At 39.0% G+C, this 20146-nt stretch overlaps 2 protein-coding genes across 3 annotated transcripts in view; one reads left to right on the forward strand and one right to left on the reverse strand.

The window, feature by feature from the left end:
- slc4a8 (solute carrier family 4 member 8) overlaps nucleotides 1–5150 on the reverse strand; it is a 36910-nt gene extending 31760 nt beyond the window's left edge. Inside the window, exon 1 of one of the 2 annotated variants that reach the window (XM_024269408.2) lies at nucleotides 4890–5150. In XM_024269408.2, coding sequence (XP_024125176.1) covers nucleotides 4890–4928 — 39 coding nt within the window. In that variant the 5' untranslated portion in view covers nucleotides 4929–5150. The remainder of the gene's footprint in view (nucleotides 1–4889) is intronic. The other variant, XM_024269407.2, reaches the window with a different exon arrangement.
- A 4868-nt stretch (nucleotides 5151–10018) lies between these two features.
- The window catches only part of krr1 (KRR1 small subunit processome component homolog), an 11711-nt gene continuing 1583 nt past the window's right edge, over nucleotides 10019–20146 (forward strand). Inside the window, exons 1-9 of the mRNA XM_024269409.2 lie at nucleotides 10019–10174; nucleotides 12741–12916; nucleotides 13847–13981; nucleotides 16065–16190; nucleotides 18099–18182; nucleotides 18272–18328; nucleotides 19599–19769; nucleotides 19843–19920; nucleotides 19985–20081. Coding sequence (XP_024125177.1) covers nucleotides 10099–10174; nucleotides 12741–12916; nucleotides 13847–13981; nucleotides 16065–16190; nucleotides 18099–18182; nucleotides 18272–18328; nucleotides 19599–19769; nucleotides 19843–19920; nucleotides 19985–20081 — 1000 coding nt within the window. The 5' untranslated portion in view covers nucleotides 10019–10098. The remainder of the gene's footprint in view (nucleotides 10175–12740; nucleotides 12917–13846; nucleotides 13982–16064; nucleotides 16191–18098; nucleotides 18183–18271; nucleotides 18329–19598; nucleotides 19770–19842; nucleotides 19921–19984; nucleotides 20082–20146) is intronic.

The following is a 20146-nucleotide window of genomic DNA, read 5'->3' on the forward strand; positions in this document are numbered from 1 at the left end:
AAGTCCAATGCAGACACAGACATTACCCTTCACACACAACGATAAACCACTGTTTGGAACAGAAAAAATACATCATTCATTCTTTCATTTATTTAACATTTATTAAACTAGTGACACCTTCCAGACTCTATCAGAGCTTTTCAACTGTCACAGGGCCACATTTATTAACATAAAAAGCTTAGACTCTATAATGAAAGACAACCTTAAAAAGCACCAAAACAGAAATGACCACCAGGGTTTAAATCTGAACAAGTAGAGCAGCATTGATTTGTAGTTTCCCCCCGTCCTGGCTGAGCGGGACGATCAATGTGTTGCACCAAAACACAAACGTCCCATCACAGCATCATGTGAGGCTCCAGCGACGTTCATCAGCCTCGTCATGCTCTGAGTTTAGCATCAGTGTTGGTTTTGTTTTATTCCTCCACAAACCTCAGTCATTGTCCCAGAACAAGAAAACGACTGAAGTCTGCAGAGGAACGAGGAGGATCTTTGAATCCACTCAATTCTGAGTTTACATGTTTAAACACATTTGTTTAGAAATACATTAATAATCTACTCTATGATTTGAAGATATTCAAAATAATCTAAAACAGTTCATATTAGTGCTAAAACAAACGATTATTTTAATAGTCGACTAATCGGATCATTCACAAACTGGATGTAAAGTACATCCAGTACGCTTTGGTGCGCAAAACGAAAGAAACGAAAATGAACCGTTTTTCGTTTGTTCGTTATTTATTTTGAATGGGAAAATGAAAAAACGGTTGGTTTTTAGTTTTTTTCATTGCTGAATTTAAGTTGAAAAACAAATGAACAAATGATAAACTGATTTAATCGACGCATCTTAACCATCATTAGCTTTAAACTAACTAAAAAATAGATATACAGCATTAGCTGTGATAATGCTAGTGTGAATGCTGTAATCTGAATATGGTAGCTGAAGATGCTGAAATTGATAGCTAAAATCGCTGAAGCTGAAAGCCAGCTAAAATATTTGTTAAATGCCAAATTAGCATTAAAAACTAAAAAAGCCTAAATTAGCCAAAACAGCTAGCATGCAGCTGAAATATTAGCTGAACTCCAAATTAGCCAAAAAACTGAAACAATTCACATTGTAAAATGTATCAGTGAAATCATGAGATTGTTAATATCATTCCGTGTCTCATTGATTCTCAAACAGAGAAACTAAAATGTTCCGATCATTCACATTGTAAACATTGTTCTGCTTCTCCTGGATGGATGGAGACTATTTTTGTGTCATCATCGACACAACATTTCATTCAATCAGCACATGTTCACTTTCCCATAACAGTCTCCACCCCCATTCCTCATCCATTCTTAGTCAACAGTTTTAATTCTTGCCTTGATTATTATAACTCTCTTCTCTTCAGTTTTCCTCAAACTCCCTCTAAAAACTTCAACTGGTTCAGAATCAGGAGCTCACACCAGAACTAAATCCTCCTTCTCACCACATCATCATTGTTCTGCACCACCTTCACTGGCTCTCCTTAATCAAAGTAAAAACTCTTCCTGCCCCCCNNNNCGTCACATCTGTCAAATCTAGAAAAGTCCACATTTCTCAGCTCCTCCATGAACCTCACCATCTGTCTGCTCAGCAGAGCTGTGAGTCTCTCCAAACTCCAGAAATCTCTTCCTTCTGACTTGTTTGACTGACTTATTTGTATTTTGTTTGTGTTTGTTCCGTCTCCCAAACAGCAGAAGCTGACAGCAGCAGCAGAGATCCTGACTGAGAGGTCCGGATCCGTCTGACGGTCAGGCGGCCCTCAGTGACCCTTCAACATCAGCAGCGTCCGGCCCAGACGCTCGTGTGAAGAAAAGGTTCATGGGTAGTCTGATCCTCTCTCTTAATCAAGTAAATACTGTCAAACAAAACCTCACAATCACATATTTCTACTTCAAACTGTAATTGTTGTCTCTCACTGATCCAAAAGAAAACCTTCATAAAGCAAAACTCAAGAAAACTATTTCTCCTACTAAATCCAAAATTAAATTCAGATTAAACCTTGGAATAAATGCCAACTACAAGGTGCTAAATGAGCCAAATGAAGACAGAATACTCGATGTATTTTAGAAGGAAATCACCACATCATGTTCTAATTCTGTCTTTAATGCACTTAAAAAATGTTTGATTTTAATCTAAATTTAAAAATGTAAACTCTTTCATTTATTCATCTTCTATTTGTGCCTAGGGTTGCTGGAGCCTATCCCAGTGAAGGCAGTGTACACTCTAGACCAGGAGTCAGCAACCGTAGGCTACAGAGCTACATGTGACTATTTAACATCTCCATCTCTAATTAGAGAGAAACATTAATTAAATTAAAGATTTTTTTTTAAACAGGAAAGAGAATCAAACTTTATTCAACTCCTTCACAACCAGAGGAAGCACAGAATCCATCACTCAGCAGATCTCCGGACTACAATATTTAGCATCTTTAAACTTGAGGATCACAGAACATCTTTATTTCATGATTCTGTAATAACAGTCACTTCGACAGGTGGGCGGAACAATGGTCTGCTATTTAAAGATCTTTTTCAGGGTGATCTCAGATCTCCCCCGATCTCATGGTTCGTTAGCGTCCAGCCTTTAGCCACAGCAGACAGGATGTTATTCTAAACTGATGGCGGCCTGCGTCAGGTCCATTAGGCTGCATGCTTGTTGAGCCAGAGGAACCGGCCCGGTTTCAGTGCTGACTCTCTCTGCAGGGTGGATCTGGTTTCTCCAGAATCTTTCTAAAATATAAGCCTGGTTAACCCTTTAATACCGGAGCTCCAGAGTTTATGTTCTTTAATTTACTGTCATTTTAAATGGTTAACATGATGATTCCAGTAGATTGTGAAGCAGAAAAGCCGCTTTTCTGCTTCACAATCTACTGGAATCATCATGTTAATAGTTGAAAAGTTACAGTACGATGAAGATTGTATGTTTTTTCACCAACACACTGAACATGATCCACGCCAGGGGTCACCAAACTACGGCCCACGGGCCAAATCAGGCCCGCCTCCACATTTGGCCCCCCAACGTCCATGGTCATCCATAGCTCATCACCTCATTCAGCTATTAACATATTCAGCTCGTTTTATGCTGTTTATGCTAGCTTTTATGACTGTTTTGGCAATTACTGAGGATTTCTAGGTTATTTTAGCTAATATTTAGCCACAGGCTAACAGTTTTGGCTAATTTAGGATTTTTTCAGTTTTTTAGGGTAATATGGAGTTTAGCTAATATTTTAGCTTTATGCTAGCTGTTTTGGCTAAACTACATATTTACCCATTTTTTTAGGCAAATTTACCATTTCACTTTTATTTCAGCTACATGCTAGCTGTTTTGGCTAATTTAAACTTATTTCAGATTTTTTTTTTGGCTAATTTGGAGTGTAGCTAACATTTTAGCCTTATGCTAGCTGTTTTGACAAAATTCGACATTTTACCAGTATTTAAGCTAGTTTGGAGATTAGCTAATATTTTAGCTTTATGCTAGCTGATTTGGCTAAATTACACAATTTACCAGTTTTCTTAGGCTAATTTGACATTTAGCTTTTATTTCATCTACATGTTAGCACTTTTAGCTAATTTAGGCTTTTTTTCTTTTTTTGGCTAATTTGGAGTGTAGCTAACATTTCAGCCTTATGCTAGCTGTTTCAGCAAAATTAGACATTTTACCAGTATTTAAGCTAATTTGGAGCTTAGCTAATATTTTAGCTTTATGCTAGCGGTTTTGGCTAAGTTACACAAATTAACCGTTTTAGTAGGCTAATTTGACATTTAGCTTTTATTCCAGCTACATGCTAGCTGTTTTGGCTAACTTAGACTTTTTCAGGTTTTTTGTGGCTAAATTGGAGTTTAGCTAATATTTTAGCTTTATGCTAGCTTTTTCGGCTAAATTACACAATTTAACAGTTTTCTTAGGCTGATTTGACATTTAGCTTATATTTCAGCTATAAGGCTTGCTTTTTTGGCTAATTTAGACATTTTAACAGTTGTTTTTGGCTAATTTAGCATTTAGCTAATATTTCATCTACATGGAAGATGTTTTGGCTAATATTGCCGTTTTCTACGTTTTTTGGAGTTTAGCTTACATTTCAGCTACATGCTATTTGTTTTGGTTAATTTTGACATTTTTTCCAGCTTTTACAGGCTAATTTGGTATTTTGCTAATATTTTAGCCAGCTATCAACTTTAGCGTTTTCAGCAATTAGCTTCAGTGTTTTTAGTTATTAGTTTCAGCTTCCTCAGCTATCAGCACTAGCATCTTCAGTTCAACTTATAGCATCCACACAACCATTGTCGTAGGTAATGCTATTTATCTAGTTTTTAAAATGTTTTAGTATTATTTTGTTTCTATGAAGGTTACAGAAATTAATTATTTAAAATGTGGCTACGTGTGGCTTTCTGGAAAACCATAAATGTTTACATTTAGTCTGTGTTTGTTGCATTTTTCTGTTAGTCTACAAACCGACCTCGGCCCCCCATAGAAAACAGATATGTGGCCCTCATTAGAAATAGTTTGATGTACACTAAAGCAGCAACTCCAGCCAATGTCATGGAGGGCTGAGAAACACTTTCCTGTCAAAGGTCAATCATTCTCACGTGACCTCTGACAGACTGTTTGGTAACCTGATGACTTTTTAGCTTTAACATTTCAAAATGATGCTTTGACTTTGGGACAGTTCATGCACTGAGCTCTCCTGGAGCGACACCAACGTTTGGACCATAAAACATTCTCATCCATCAGGAGCTGGTCATCAGCTGACAGCACCTCCATGACGACGTCTGTGTTTACAGTCTGAGTTCTGGCAGAAACAGCGAGGATGGAGCAAAAACAAACAAACAAACAAAACCAGAAGCAGCAGATAAAGCAGAGCATTTACCTGATAACAGAGAATACTCTGGGGGTCGTTGGCGGTCATGGCTCTGGGTGAACCTGCTTTCCCGGGGTGTAAAGGTGACACCGTCAGCGTCTCTTCCCGCCGCTGTCAGCCTGTCTGTGGGGCAGAACGGTCACGACGCAGCCGCACGCGCACCTGCTGCAGATCAGCGGGCAGCCGGCATGTCTGTGATGCGGCCAGACTGATGTGGCGCGCGCCTCCGGTAACGAGCCGCGCCTCTCGCTCAGCCCCGCCCCTCCCCTCCCGCGTGCTCCAGCAGGATGCGGACGGAGGAGCCAATGAGCGCGCGGGGCGCCAGAAAACGGCCTGCGACGCACGCGCTGCGGCGCACGCGCTGCTTCCAACCATCAAAGCTAATTGTCTGCGGGGCTGCTTATGGAACACGATGTCCCGCAAGTCTTCCTGTTGATAGGATCCCCGCAGCGCGGACGCACGCGCTTCAGACACGACCACACTCTACATCACTGACACGAACAGAACACGAAGAATGAGTCTGACTGTCTTAAGAGTCCAAATCAAAACTTCATACCAATGTACTCACAGGCCTGAGTCTCGTCTGTCTGTAGTCTCTCGTTACATTTTAGTATTATTTTAGAGATGTTTATGGAGTCTCAATTATTCCCTTTCAATGTATTTGTTATAATATTTAGAAAAATAAATAACTAGAAAAGTTGCATTACCTGCCTTCATGTTGCTGAAAGTTGTCACCAATGATATTGAAGCTTTTTGTTAAAAATGGAGACACATTTATTTAATTTATGAAGAGGTTTACTGAAAATGCGAAAGCTATTTGCAAAATGTTAAATCTGCTAAAAGACTGAAAATTTAATTAAAGAACTACGAAAGAGCACTGAACTTGATCTACATTTCTGAAAAATCTGTAGAAAATTCATTAAAAATCCATGATACATGCCAGTTTTGCAAAAAAAAAAATAGTGTGTTGCTTAAATATGACCTAAACTCCAAATTAGCCCATAAACCTTAGTAACCTCAGAGGATGCCGAATTAGACAAAAAAGCTAGCTCAAAGCTTAAATACTAGCTAAATTGTAAAATAGCCTAAAATTCCTCAGTAAACCAAATTAGTCAAAAACGTTAGCCTGTTGCTAAAATAGAAGCTAAACTCTAAATTAGCCTTTAAATACTTGTGTAGATAACAAATTAGCCCAAAAGCTATCTTAGTGTTTAAATACTAGCTAAACCTCAAAATAGCATAAAATTCCTCAGTGAACTAAATTAGTCGAAAACATTAGCCCGTTGCTAAAATAGAAGCTAAACTCTAAATTAGACTAAAAAAAACCCCAGTAGATGATAAATTAGCCAAAAAGTTAGCATGTTACTAAAATATTAGCTAAACCCACAAATAGTACAAAAAACCTTAGTAGATGCCAAATTAGCCAAAAAAGGAAGGTATAAATAGGCATAAAATATTAGTTAAACTCAATTTTTTTGAAAATTACTATAAAGATTAAAACATAAACATTTTTTTCAACAGCTTCCAAACAATGTGACCAAATGGGATGAAATTCATATAAAAATCATCATCTATGATTGCAAAACAAAATGCTATGTCCGATGAAGGTAAGTAGGGACGATAATTTGGCATAGACTTCATCCCGTCACATGGTTTGGAATCTAATGACAATAAAATTCACTTGTGAATTTATTGAGGGTCCCTTGAAGATGCTGCGGGACATCCAGGTAGATCCTGATAGAATAAATAAAAAAGGATGAAGGAACACAAAAGTCAAAACCAGAAAATCTCATGTTTCTTGCCTTTTGAATTAAAGTTAATCTGCTGCAGCTGAAGGATCTGATTAAACACAGGATGTTTTATTTTGAAAGGACCTTGCATAAGCTTGCTGTCAAAAGTGAAATAAGCTAAATTTGTTATATATAGAAAACTCTATTGTAGAGAACATTTCAAAGTTATATTTTATAAACGAACGGCTTAATGACCTCAAAAACATAAATGAATGTATTTTTCTAACTTTGAGATGAAACTTTGCGGTCCTCTCTGAGTTTTGGTCCATTAGAATTTGGGCCAAAGGACTTTTCAGGTTAAAGGTCGCTGCTGTGGGATGATGTGATTTTGTTTAACGGCTGAAACAAAACTATCACTAAAGTGAAAAAGGCTTCAACAGACTGAACTATTGGACAAAAGAAAAAAAGTAAAATTTAACTTTTTAAAATATGGTAAAAATAAATTCAAAGGGTTAAAAATCACAGCACCTCTAAATACACTTTGAATTATTTTTATAAAAGTTTTCAAAGTAATCCAAGATAAGCATTTCTTATAGGATGAAAGTTTGTTTGAAAAGTTATTGGGGATATTAGAAAATTGGGACTTCAGTGTTCTGGAGTTTTCTAGAACTTACTAGATCGCCCTCTAGTGGTCAGTGACAACATTGAGCAGAACAGTTCTAGTAGAGAAATGTACTTTTGTTTATTATTAACCGCATATATCAGTTTTCGATAAGGTTTATCACATTAAATGAACAGAGAAGCTGTCATTAATATTATTTTCCATTACTTTTCTTACAGTCTATTGTAGGAGAAAATTCATTGATCACATTAAACTTTCCATGTTTTGATGTATTAACAACGTAAAATAACATTCCTTCAGTAATTCAATCAAACTAATAAACCAAGACTGAAGGGGGGTGGGGGGGGGTTACGTAGGGCTGGATTGAAAAAAAATCAGTTAATCAATTTGAATTGATTTAAGCTTAATTGATAAATAATCGATTCATAAAAGATATCAATGGATTTACCACAGATATATATGGTAGATTATAATGTATTTCTAAACAAATGTGTCTAAATGTGTAAACTCAAAATTCATTTGAATTGAGGAATTGCAAAAAAGGGTTAAATGATAAAAGGTTAATAATAATAATTCTTATAAAAAATAATAAAATGGGAAAAGTATTTTTCCCCAAAATGAATAGAAGAAAAATAGAGTCAAGTAAACTGAAGATGTAGTGTTAATCTATAGGAGGATTAAAAACAGAAATAATCAAGTATTTATATAATAGATGAAACAGTGATACAGAGGAGAAAGGTAGACATACTGTGTGTCCAGGAGACCAGGTGGAAAGGTAGCAAGGCTAGAAGTTTAGGAGCAGGGTTCAAGTTGTTCTATCATGGTGGAGATGGGAAGAGAAATGGAGTAGGAGTTATCCTAAAGGAGGAGTTTGTTAGGAGTGTTGTGGAGGTAAAAAGAGTGTCAGATAGAGTGATGAGTCTGAAGATAGAAATGGAGGGTGTCATGTTCAATGTTGTTAGTGGGTATGCCCCACAGGTAGGATGTGAGCTGGAAGAGAAGGAGAAGTTCTGGTTGGATCTTGATGAAGTGATGATGAGCATCCCTGGAAATGAGAGAGTTGTCATTGGTGCAGATTTCAATGGTCATGTTGGTGCAGGAAACCGAGGTGATGAGGAGGTGATGGGCAGGTTTGGTATCCAGGAGAGGAATGTAGAAGGACAGATGGTGGTTGATTTTGCAAAAAAGATGGAAATGGCGATAGTGAATACATTCTTTGAGAAGAGACAGGAACATAGAGTGACCTATAAGAGCGGAGGTAGAAGCACACAGATAGACTACATCTTGTGTAGACGGTGTAATCTGAAGGAGATCAGTGACTGTAAAGTAGTGGTTGGTGAGAGTGTTTCCAGACAGCACAGGATGGTGGTGTGTAGAATGACTCTGGTGGTGAAGAAGATGAAGAAAGAGAGGGCAAAGGCAGAGAAGAGGACAAACTGGTGGAAGCTGAAAAAAGAAGATTGTTGCATGACTTTTAAGAAACAGTTGAAACAGGCTGTGTGTGGTCAGGAGGTACTCCCAGATGACTGGATAACTACAGCTAATGTGATCAGGGAGACAGGTAGGAGTGTACTTGGTGTGTCATCAGGAAAGAGAGTTGATAAGGAGACTTGGTGGTGGAATGAGGAGGTGCAGGAGTGTATACGGAGTAAGAGACTAGCTAAGAAGAAGTGGGACACTGAGAGGACTGAGGAGAGTAGACAGGAGTACAGGGAGATGCAGCGTAAGGTGAAAGATCCAAACCTCCAGGTGATTCTATCCGGCCCTCCAGATCCTTTTATTTTATTGTTATTAATGACCCGATGTTATCTTGTTCTCATTTCTAACTTGTATAATTCTGACAAACTGCATTTTTATGGAGAATAAAATATTAAAAATTATTTAGGGTTTAAGTTAATTTATTCTGGAATAATATTCCTGACTTTTTATTATTCATAATTATGTCAAAAAGTTACAGTTTTAAAGTTTTAAAAATGTAGTTTTAGAGTGTTTAGTAAATGTTTATCCTGTTCGGCCAACAACCTAATGTGTCTTTTGGATTTTGGCCTCCTGTGGGATTGAGTTTGACACCCCAGCCTTATATGGACATTCACATTTATTTTAATAGCAACATATAAAACATAAACAATAGCCAAAAAAACACAATAATAATAATAACAATAAAGCCACAGAGGTCTACATCAGTGTGCAGAAATTTAAAATAGGCCAAAAATAAATGCAAAAGTCGGTAAACACAGAAAAAAAATATCCGAACAGATAAAAAAGCATTGAGTTATTTAAAAAAAAGGAAAAAAAGAGTGCTTACACAGTTTCCCTGTTATTTTCACATATTTCCAATTATTTGTTTATTTATTTTTTTTATTTAACTTTTTAAACAAGAACAAAATACTGTATATCAGGGTTTTTTTTTTTTTTTTTTTTCAAAAAAAGCACTAAAAAACACACAAAAAACCCTGCAGGTTGATACATTAGAAAAGCAAAAAACCTGAAACAGATGATGAGTTTTAATTACTTTTTTGTTGTGGCTAGATGAAACAGAGTGGTAATACTGTCTGATTTCACCAAACAATTCAAAGGAATTTGTATTTTTATTCCTAAATTTGGTTTTATGTATGTAATACTTGGTTAATAAAATCAAACATTTATTAAATAGAATTATGTAAAGTTAATAAAACAAAAAAGAATGTTCTTCCAAATTAGGAAAAATTTAGATAGATTTTAGTCCCGACAAGAAAAGACGATTTGCTCCAAATTAGTTTAGTGCAATTTCCATTTCATCAGGTCACACCCTCGTCCAGTAGGGGGCGGAACCGGTTAGAAATGTCTTCGACGGAGTCTCTTGCGTCACTTCCGGTTCTTTCTAAAAATGGCGTCGTCTGTAACGCAGGGTTCCACGAAGGAAGCTAAAACGGGGAAAAATCCATCAAAAGCTAAAAATGACGGTACGTTTTTGTGTCGAGCGGCTGGTTACCTTTAAATTATCATAACTGCGGGTTTCTGTGGACTCGGAGCGGATCTTTATGCGCTAAATGAGGCTGACGAGCCGGAAAAACGTGGTGTTTTGATGGAGTTGTTCTCCGCGTATTATTTATTTAGCGATCAGTACTGTGTTAAGTTAATTTCTTTACGTTTTTGATAAAGACCTAATATGAGTTTAAATGGCTTCTCCTAAATATATTCTTAAAAACAATGTTTTGAAGTCAGTGGCGGGCCGTGCATTTCACACCTAGGCCTTCAGTAGTGCTCCATCCGAATCAACCCAACCCTCATTAACTATTTTATGGCAATAAAACTTCTAGTGCAGGTACAGCTGCCACACACACACCAAAAGCATAAAAAATAACCTGATAAAATTTCAATATTATGTAGGGAGATAGCAAAATTTTACTCACCAAAAATCCAGATTATTTAAACACAAAATCCATCCTTTCTATCCTCAAGAAGATTTCAATCACTCTGTCGTGCAGAATCCGTGCGTTTCACAGATAGAAAGTGTTCCGTGGCTGTGATAAGCTGGAAAAGGCTGCATGCGGGAAATGTTCTGGTATTCCTGAAGCCTCTTGTGGTCGAGGAGGAAGACAAACATCAGTTTTTGTGATAGATCAAGGTCTGTGTCTGGAAAATAATATTTGCGCGAGGATTTTGCGCTGCACGCGCCCGTGGTGCGTTCAGGAGCCTCGTAGATTTCAGCTTCACTCCCGCTCAATGGAGTCACGGAACTCCTTTACCCGTGCCAGACAAAACTGTGCCACAACTTTACCCAGACATTCATTTTCCACCAAAAATCAGACGATCAGACGCTTTCCACTGGTAACATCTTCAAACCTGACACGCCGCTCCTCGGCACCTGTGTCCGTCAGCAGAACCAGAGCGAGCTGCGAGCTGCGAGCTGTCCAATCAAAGCTCGTGAAAATCCTGACGTTTCCGTGGGCCTTCTAGCTGGCCTAGCACGTGGTCTCCTCCAGATCTGATTGGTTGAAGCAACAGTTTGGTCGACAATTATTGTATGCTACAGGGCCCGCAGAACTGATTGTGAAGGCCTCCGGGCAGATTTCTTTGACCCTAGCAACAAATGGTGCTGCAATGTGATTGGTTAATGCTTAAATAGGAAAATACACGTCTGGAAGCAGCGCAGCCAGGGAGACAGCAATGAAAGGACGAAGACAGAGCATTTGGAATTATAGAATACGTATTCACGGAAATAAATAATAATTAATATCAGTCTGTGATTCAGATATTTTTAGGCCAGCAGAGAAGGCCTTGCAGGCCCTGACGGCCCGCCACTGTTTGAAGTCTTATGCTTTGCTGTAGCCTGCCCTCTAGTGGACAACATTATGAAATCGGTTCATTTAACCCTCGTGCTCTCTTATGGGGTCCAGATGACCCCACTTTTAATGTAAACAAGCCTAGGAGAGCATAAGGGTTAAGGAGCTGAAAACGTATATATTATATACGGTGTATAGAGCTGCCACAAACGATTATTTGAATAGTTGACTAATCACCAATAATTTTTCCTGATTAGTTGACCAATGGGTTCATGGAAGAACTGGATTTAAAGCACAAATCTTAACCATCATTAGCTTTAAACACTACAAACTAGATATATAGATATACCTGTGGTAATGCTAGTGTGAATGCTGTAAGCTGAATTTAACCACTGAAAATGCTGAAATTGATAACTAAAAACGCTTAAGTTGAAAGCTGAAAACACAGAAGCTGATTGCAGCTAAAATATTAGTTAAATGCTAAAGTAGCCTAAAAAAACTGGGAAAAAAATCCCAAATTAGCCAAAACAGCTAGCATACGGCTGAAATATTAGATAAACTCAAAAATCCCTAAAAAACCTCAATAAATGTCAAAACAGCCCATAAATCTAACAGAATGCAATTATAACGTTTAACTTTACTAAACTCTGACTCCTTATATTATAACGTAACGACTAATCGACTATTAAATTAGTCGTTGACTATTTCAATAGTCGATTAGTCGACCAATCGTGGCAGCCCTGATGCTGTATACGCAGTACTGTATCTACAGTGTTCATGGGCGTAACGATTAATCAATACATTGACTTATATTGCTTTGATCAGATCGATCTGTCTGAGGGAAGGTGATATTCAAATTGACCTAAGCTGTTATATAAGTGTTTCTGAATGAAAACATTGTTTAAAATCGATTTAGGAAGATATCATGTTAAGTTTATTTTACTAAAACATAAAAATGACATCACAGTGAACAACAATAGAGCTGGGAATCACTGGCTCATGTAATATCGTGATACTGTAATAATTGGTAAAAACTCTCTCTGAGAACTCGCATTAAATAGAAGAAGACATATTTTTGGGGAAAATATATCCAAATTGAATCTTTTTATCTTAAACACAATCTTAACAAACAGCTTGTGTCTTATTGTGTGCAACAAATAATCAATAAATCAGTAAAACTGTCTTTGACGAGCATTGACAGCAAACGTCTTCCTGATCCACGACTGATCTGTGCGTCCTGCAGGGGATGAAGCTGAGCTCCTCACCGTTCCTGACGGATGGAAAGAGCCGTCCTTCTCCAGAGAGGATAACCCCCGCGGCCTGCTGGAGGAGAGCAGCTTCGCCACGCTCTTCCCCAAATACAGGGAGGCGTACCTGAAGGAGTGCTGGCCGCTGGTGGAGAAGGCTCTGGGAGAGTCTGTACGTAACCCGTCAGCTGCTGTTTACTGGACCAGACCGGTTCCCTCCGCTGGAATAGTCCTGACCTGTTCTAGTCCTGACCTGTTCTAGTCCTGACCTGTTCTAGTCCACGGTCTGCAACCTTTGACATGAAGGAAAAGAAGTTTCTTATAGAGCAAAATGCAGCGAGAGCCAGACAGTCCCACATTATTGTTTAGAAAATACTTCATATTTCTGTTTTTGGGGCAAATTAAAAATGATTTAAGACGAGCAGCTTTTAAATATTACAATCCAGTATCAGTTACAACTCTGTCTATACGCCTCAGTGACTGTTTGATTTGTTTCTTTTACTTTTGACACAATGTTCCTTTCAAAATAAAATACACCTTGTGCTGCTGCTGAGTAACTTCAAAATAAAATGCAAGATATTCAAAAATAATATATATTTTCATCATTAGAACCTTGAAGCTTCATCGTTTTCATTTTACTGTCAAATAAAAACAAAACTGAAGTCATGTCCAGCTATATGAAAAACTCAAAACATAAAAGAAAGATTTTTAGTCTCATTTTTAAAGATGTGAGACACAAAACACAAAATTCTGAATCATTTTTAATTGTTTGAAAATGGAACCACTTTAGTATAATTTACCGAAATATAGGACTTGTAGAGACTTTTATTTGAATATATTTACAGTAAAAATACACATTTAAAGAACATTTTTGCAGCATTTCTATGACAGTAAATTACACTTTTTACCTTCATTTTGTTCTGTGGTCAGACATAAACAGAAATGGAAAAACCTACATTGATCATTAATGTCCATCATTAGTATTTTTCTTTAAAGTGAGGCTGTGGAGCTGCAGACCTCCAGTCTGCTCAGAAACAAACATCAGTTGGTTTGGAGGTGATGCTCTGAAGCTTTGATGAAGCTGCGTCTCTTTGTGTCTCAGTACATCAGAGCCTCTCTGGACCTGATTGAAGGCAGCATGACGGTGAACACCACCAAGAAAACCTTCGACCCCTACGCCATCGTCAGAGCCAGGGACCTCATCAAGCTCCTGGCCAGGAGCGTCCCGTTTGAGCAGGTGAGAGTCCTCACTGTTGAAGCTTCAACCTTGAAGAATTATATTTGAGCGAATGATCTGAAAAGAGAAGCTTTTCTAAAACCTCCAGGAGTTTGACTAAAATCTAGAATCAACAAAACCGCAGCAAAGAGAGGAACAAAAGTCAGCTTCATGGACGGATGGTCAAACGTTTTGGATAAAATCACAAAGAGACAAATGAAAGAAAAAACTTCATCTGATTCTTTTCATGATTCGGATCTTTAATTGATCCTTTGAATAAAATAGTTATACATGGAACCAGACTGAACAAAAGGTTACCTGTACTAGTTCAGTCTTGAATGGTGGATAAAAGTTGATTCTTCTGCACGAGTCACATCTTCACTCAGGTTAAAGTCTCGTTTTAATCGCATCTGGATCCATTTCCAAACCGTTCCCAGTTGTCTTTAGCTCTGATGATACCAACATTTAAAAACTGAGTTGTTTTCCAGGACATAGTTTCTGCAGAGCGGCTGGAGTTCATTAGAAATTCACGCTCAAGTTGTGAAGAGGACTGTTGGTGCAGAAGTAAACCTCCACTGATATCCCATCATCCCTTAGTTCACTGCAGAGGTCTCCAACCTGAAGCTCTGGAGCCACATGTGGTTCTTTTAACTCTCCATTGTGGCTCAGCCTAAAGAAACGTCGAAAGTTTTTCATTTTGGAAAGTTAATGTTAGATAAAAAGTAACTACAGTAAAAACAAAAAGAATAAAATAAACTGACTTGGACTCAAACGGTGGGACTGTGTCCGGACTACATTACCCATAATGCTCCAACAATCCATCAGGTGTTTGAAGGTTGCAGTTTCATAGTTTACCAAAATCGTACTCAAACTTTTGGACAGATCTTTGAGCGCCGTTTACGCAGAAAATCCTTTTGAGATCGTTCAGCACAAACAGAATTTATACTCAAGAGGCACAAATTATAAATCAGATTTTCTTCTTCTAAACAAATGAAAGGATTTAAGTCCACCTTAAGATGTGACAAATAATGTAAGGGTCACTCAAATAGCTCTAATAGAATTTTATTTCGATTGACCCATTTTCAGCCTTAGATTTACCGTCTAAAATTCAAGTTTTTTTAAGTTACTTGATACGTTGAGATGATCTTATGTGGCTCATTTTATTCTGAAAGGAAGTCAAGAGAATCTGTCAAGAGTTATAAACTGGATCATGATGAAAAATGCTGTTATTTTTTAATGCAAAAAAGGTAATATTTGTTATAATAGCAACATAAAACAAATCAGTGTCTTATTTTTCTAATTGGTGAAATAAGACTTTGGGTTGTGGTCAAAAAGAAACTGACCCGAAAGGCTCTTTTAAGAGCTGAAGGTTGCAGACTCCTCCCACTATCTTACAGGCTCCTCCCACTAGCTTACAGCCCTGTGGAACCCCACACTAACATGAGCAGTGAAAATAGCAGACATATCCTTTCTATCCAGCTGTACAGTTTAGATCCAGATTCCAGCTCAGACCAGGAAACAAAGACGTTCATGGATCTGTTTGCCTGCATCAGAATGGGGCGGAGCAAGGAGACTGCCCCGCCCATTTCCTGCATCTGAAATCTGAGCTTTTTCAATGATCATGTTTTCATCTGCTCCGGATCAAAAATGTGAATATAAATGATAAATCCTCAGAAATGTAGTTTTAACCCTGAATTATTTTCTGTCTTTCCTTCATCAGAAAAATGTTACAAGAAAATGTTAAACTCGTATAAAACAAACGGTTTCAGTCCTGAACCAACTGGACCTTCATGAGACCTTTTCAGCGTCTTCTTCACATGTTTTTGTCTCTACCTGTCGATAGAATCTTCAGACACGAGATCAGAGCAACCAAACCTCCAGAAGGTTCTGCTGCTGCTGTCAGAATGTTCTGGTTCAGTTGTTCAGTCACATTGAGTTCAGTAGAATTTCTCATTTCATTTCTCTCCTTTCCTCTGGGAACAATGAAGGTCCTGAAAGACTCAAACACTGAAGTTGTGATGTCTTAGCATGACTCAGCAGGATTCTTCCTCGTCTGCTTGGTCATTCCTGACTCCCGACATTCTCGTCCCTCTGCGCTCTCCAGGCTGTGCGGATCTTGCAGGACGACATGGCGTGTGACATCATCAAAATCGGCACGCTGGTGCGGAACAGAGAGCGTTTCGTAAAGCGACGACAGCGGCTGATCGGCCCCAAAGGATCCACCCTAAAAGTGAGTGTCGGATTTCATGGAAACCAGGAGGACTGGAGGCGGATTCTTAGTGAGTCCGTCTGCGTGTCTGACGGGATTCAGGTTCAGGGGTCCTGAAATGTTGATGTTGGTACAAAGTGTGCCAAGAAAAACCTCCAAACTGCAGCATCCACAGACGGAAATGGTGGAAGGAAACAAACCGGAGGCCGATTAGGAACAATAACCCAAAAAAGAGAAAGAATAATCCATCTGTGGATGAGGAAGAGGAACAGGAATGATGTCATGTCTTCTTCTGTCGTCATCTTTGTTATTTAATAGGATTAATTAGGACTGTGAGAGTTAACACCTTAATTAATCACCATTAATCCATCATGATTAACGCTTTAATTAAACGTGCAGCTGTGAGATCAGCTTAATGAAACTCCGTCTGAAATAAACCTAAACTTTTGTTTATATTCTGTGATTGAGATTGTATTACATTAAAGAGGGAATGTGACATTTATTTGTAGTTTTTGGACAAAAGCAATCTTTTATTTTAATAAATGAGGCGGAAGACGACGACTGCAGCGCTAAAACTAAAGACACGCTGTGGTGGGCGGAGCCAAACGGAGCTGTCTGCTATTAGAAATCAATGTTGTGTGATTAGAGAGTAGCTTTTTATTTAGCAACATGCTAGCTGTTTTTAATAAGTTAGACATTTTCCCAGTTTTTTTAGGCTAATTTAGAGTTTAGCTAATATTATAGCATTATTGTAGCTGTTTTGGTAAAAATAAACATTTTTCCTTTTTTTTCTTTTGGCTAATTTGGCATTTAGATTGTATTTTAGCTTCTATCAGTGTTAGCATTTCAGCTACCAGCTTCCAACAAGCACCGTAGCATCATCACAGGTAATGCTATATATTGAGGTTTATTTTGGGATGAGGATTGACATGAATTTTCTAGAACAAGCATCGCGGTGTCTGAAAATTGCAGAAACTCAGTCGTTCACCGTGAAAGTCCCGCCCACCTCTGTAACAACAGGTGACACGTTCCGAGCGGACAGACACGCCCCCACCTGAGTGCAGATTCCAGCCGAGCCGACCTGAAATCCAGCTGGATCAAACTTCTCACAAAAACCTTATTATTAACTTCGCAAACACAATCAGGAAAATTTATAAGAAAAAAGAAAAAAAAATGAATTCCAGGAAAAATGTCAAAAAGTTCTTAGGAGAGAAACTCTTATTCTTGTGCTGCCTGGAAGCTGAAGTCACGTCAGAAAGATCTCATCAAGGAGCTGTGAGGTCCGAGATGATCCTCCAGCAGCACGAACTGCTCATATTTGTGATCGAAGGAATCCTTTTTTGTATTTTTGTTGATTAGCTTGTTGACAAATTGTATTCTTGTTCTTGTTGTAAAATTACACCTAAGTATTTTGGGAAAAGACTATAAAATAAGTCCTATTTTTCCAGATGGAATTTTTTCATGATTTTATGTCTAGTGTGTGAATAATGTAACATGTAAAAATGACTAAATAAAGGTAGAGTCCATAGGAGAGGTCGTGCTGATTAAAATGAAACCAAATAAGCAGCAGGTCGTCTCTCAAATGAAAAATACGGAAGTCAATTCAAAAGTGGAAAAAAAAGTTGAGTTTTAGGCCTTAAAGGGTTAAAAATAAACGTTCTAAATGTATGATTTTGTGTGTGATTTCATATTCTGATTATTTACAGATAAGTGGTTAATATAAAGAAAATAATAATTTCAATTAATTAGTTACAATGTTTGAATTGATTCCCGGCCCTGATATTAATACTTATAGAATCTATGAATATATATCTCTATTTCTTCTGTTGTTTTTAGTTTTCTTTGTTCTGATTCCTTGAAACTAATTCCAGAGACAGAAGGTCTGAGTGTTGCTGCTTGGTTTAAACTTGCCGTTCTTCATGTCTGCAGGCGTTGGAGCTGCTGACCAACTGCTATGTGATGGTCCAGGGCAACACGGTGTCGGCGCTGGGACCCTACGGCGGCCTGAAGGAGGTACGACCAACGATGGAGCCTTTGTCAGGGAGGGGCTACGTCATTGTGTATCAACAGAAGTCTCGTTTGAATCCTGATGGTTTCTGCAGGTTCGTAAAGTGGTGATGGACACCATGAAGAACATCCATCCCATCTATAACATTAAGGTACGTTCTGCTGCTGAAGCTCTCCTTACACCGACTGCATTCATGCCCAATGAGGACTTTCTCCATCCTTGTTCTGGATCTCATGACTGAAACGATTCTCTCTGGGTCTGATCCTGGAGCTGAGGGCATGAAGACACAGATGGTTCCTCCTGTTGAGTCTCACGATGTTTGTTCCCTGAAAAGACGCTGGATCGAAGGTCCTCTGGGATTTACTGGTTCTTGAACGTAGTTCCAGGTTGAAGTTTTGAATATGGTTTCAAAACTTTGTGTTTTGCACTTCCTGACGCACTTTGAGGTCGAATCTCATCATGTTAAGGCAAACGCTTTTCTATGTGGACAGCGAAGCAGGTCCAGGTTCACTCTGAGTTTGGTCTTTGAAGCCATCCTCACTAAAGAGGCCACACCGTGACTTTCTTCAGACATTCAGAGTAAACTATATCTATATTGGATAATGGCTAATAGGTTCACTCTGTGGTGAAATTTGGGCAAGAAACGCAAACAACACCATGAACACGTCAGGATTTATTAATATGATGAGAACATTGTTCTGATTCATGTCCAAATCAACTCGTTTTCCTAGAGACACGCTCACCTGTCCTTCTGTGCTCAATAATCCATCTTCAAACTAGTTCTCCTAATTTGTCGCTCGCGCTTTCCACCAGGAAATAGTCTGCTCCCTTGTTCCACCAGGAAATCGTCTTTTTCCTTTTTACACCAGGAAATAGTCTGCTCCCTTTTTATACCAGGACATAGTCTGCTCCCTTCCTCCAGGTGGGGGTTCGTGAAGCTAGCTAATCATCGCTAGCTCGAGCTGCTAGCTTTGTGGAGAACATGTTCGTGTTAGCCTGGGGGCGGAGCCGACTCTTCCTGGAGAGGGCGGTTCTCTACTTGTGATGTCAGCATGTGAGGACCCGCCTGTTTTCGTGGGTATGGGAGGGGCTGCCGGTTATTAGAGGATTACTCAGAAATGAAGGGATTAAAATGCCGTTTTGAGGTTCTTATAGAGGATTGATCCGTAGAATACTCTTAAAACCTCTAAAAGTAGCATTTTCATGGTATGGTGTCTTTAAAGGAACACAGAACTAAACCTCCATTTCTGTCCTACAACAATAAACATCATCTGATCCAAATGTTCAGTGTGTTCAGTACAGAAATACTCTTGAATGTTACTGGAAATGCGGTTATAGAACACCAACACAGTCGTGTTCAGGACGACCTCATCCTGACGGTGAAAGCTTTGGTCTGTAACGCCGCTCTGCCTCGCCGTCAGACCCTGATGATCAAACAGGAGCTTTCCAAAGACCCCGAGCTGCGGACGCAGAACTGGGAGCGCTTCATGCCCAAGTTCCGCCACAAGAACCTGTCCAAGCGGAAGGAGCCCAAAAAGAAGAGCGTGAAGAAGGAGTACACGCCCTTCCCTCCGTCACAGCCGGAGAGCAAGGTCAGGCCGGCGCCGCCGCATGCTGGGGTTCACGGACCGCCCCGGCGGAACTCTGACATGTGGGTCTCTGCAGGTGGATAAGGAGCTCGCCACCGGAGAGTTCTTCCTACGAGAAAGTGTGAAGAGGAGGAAGAAGATGGAGGAGATAAAGGTGAGGTGATCATCTTCAGCTTCACTGGAGACATGTTTTCTTCTGTTGACGCCGCTGTTTTCAGGTCAAACAAGCTGAAGCGCTGACCAAGAAGCAGGAGGAGCGAAACAAAGCCTTCATTCCCCCCAAAGAGAAGCCGCTGATGAAGAAAAGTGTCAAAGGTAAACGCGCCGCAGATCAGAGTGTAAGGTAGAGCAGGGGTCCCCAAACATCTCTTTATGAGGGA

The sequence above is a fragment of the Oryzias melastigma genome, linkage group LG5 (assembly GCF_002922805.2).
Source record: "Oryzias melastigma strain HK-1 linkage group LG5, ASM292280v2, whole genome shotgun sequence".
In the NCBI taxonomy this organism is placed as follows: Eukaryota; Metazoa; Chordata; class Actinopteri; order Beloniformes; family Adrianichthyidae; genus Oryzias; species Oryzias melastigma.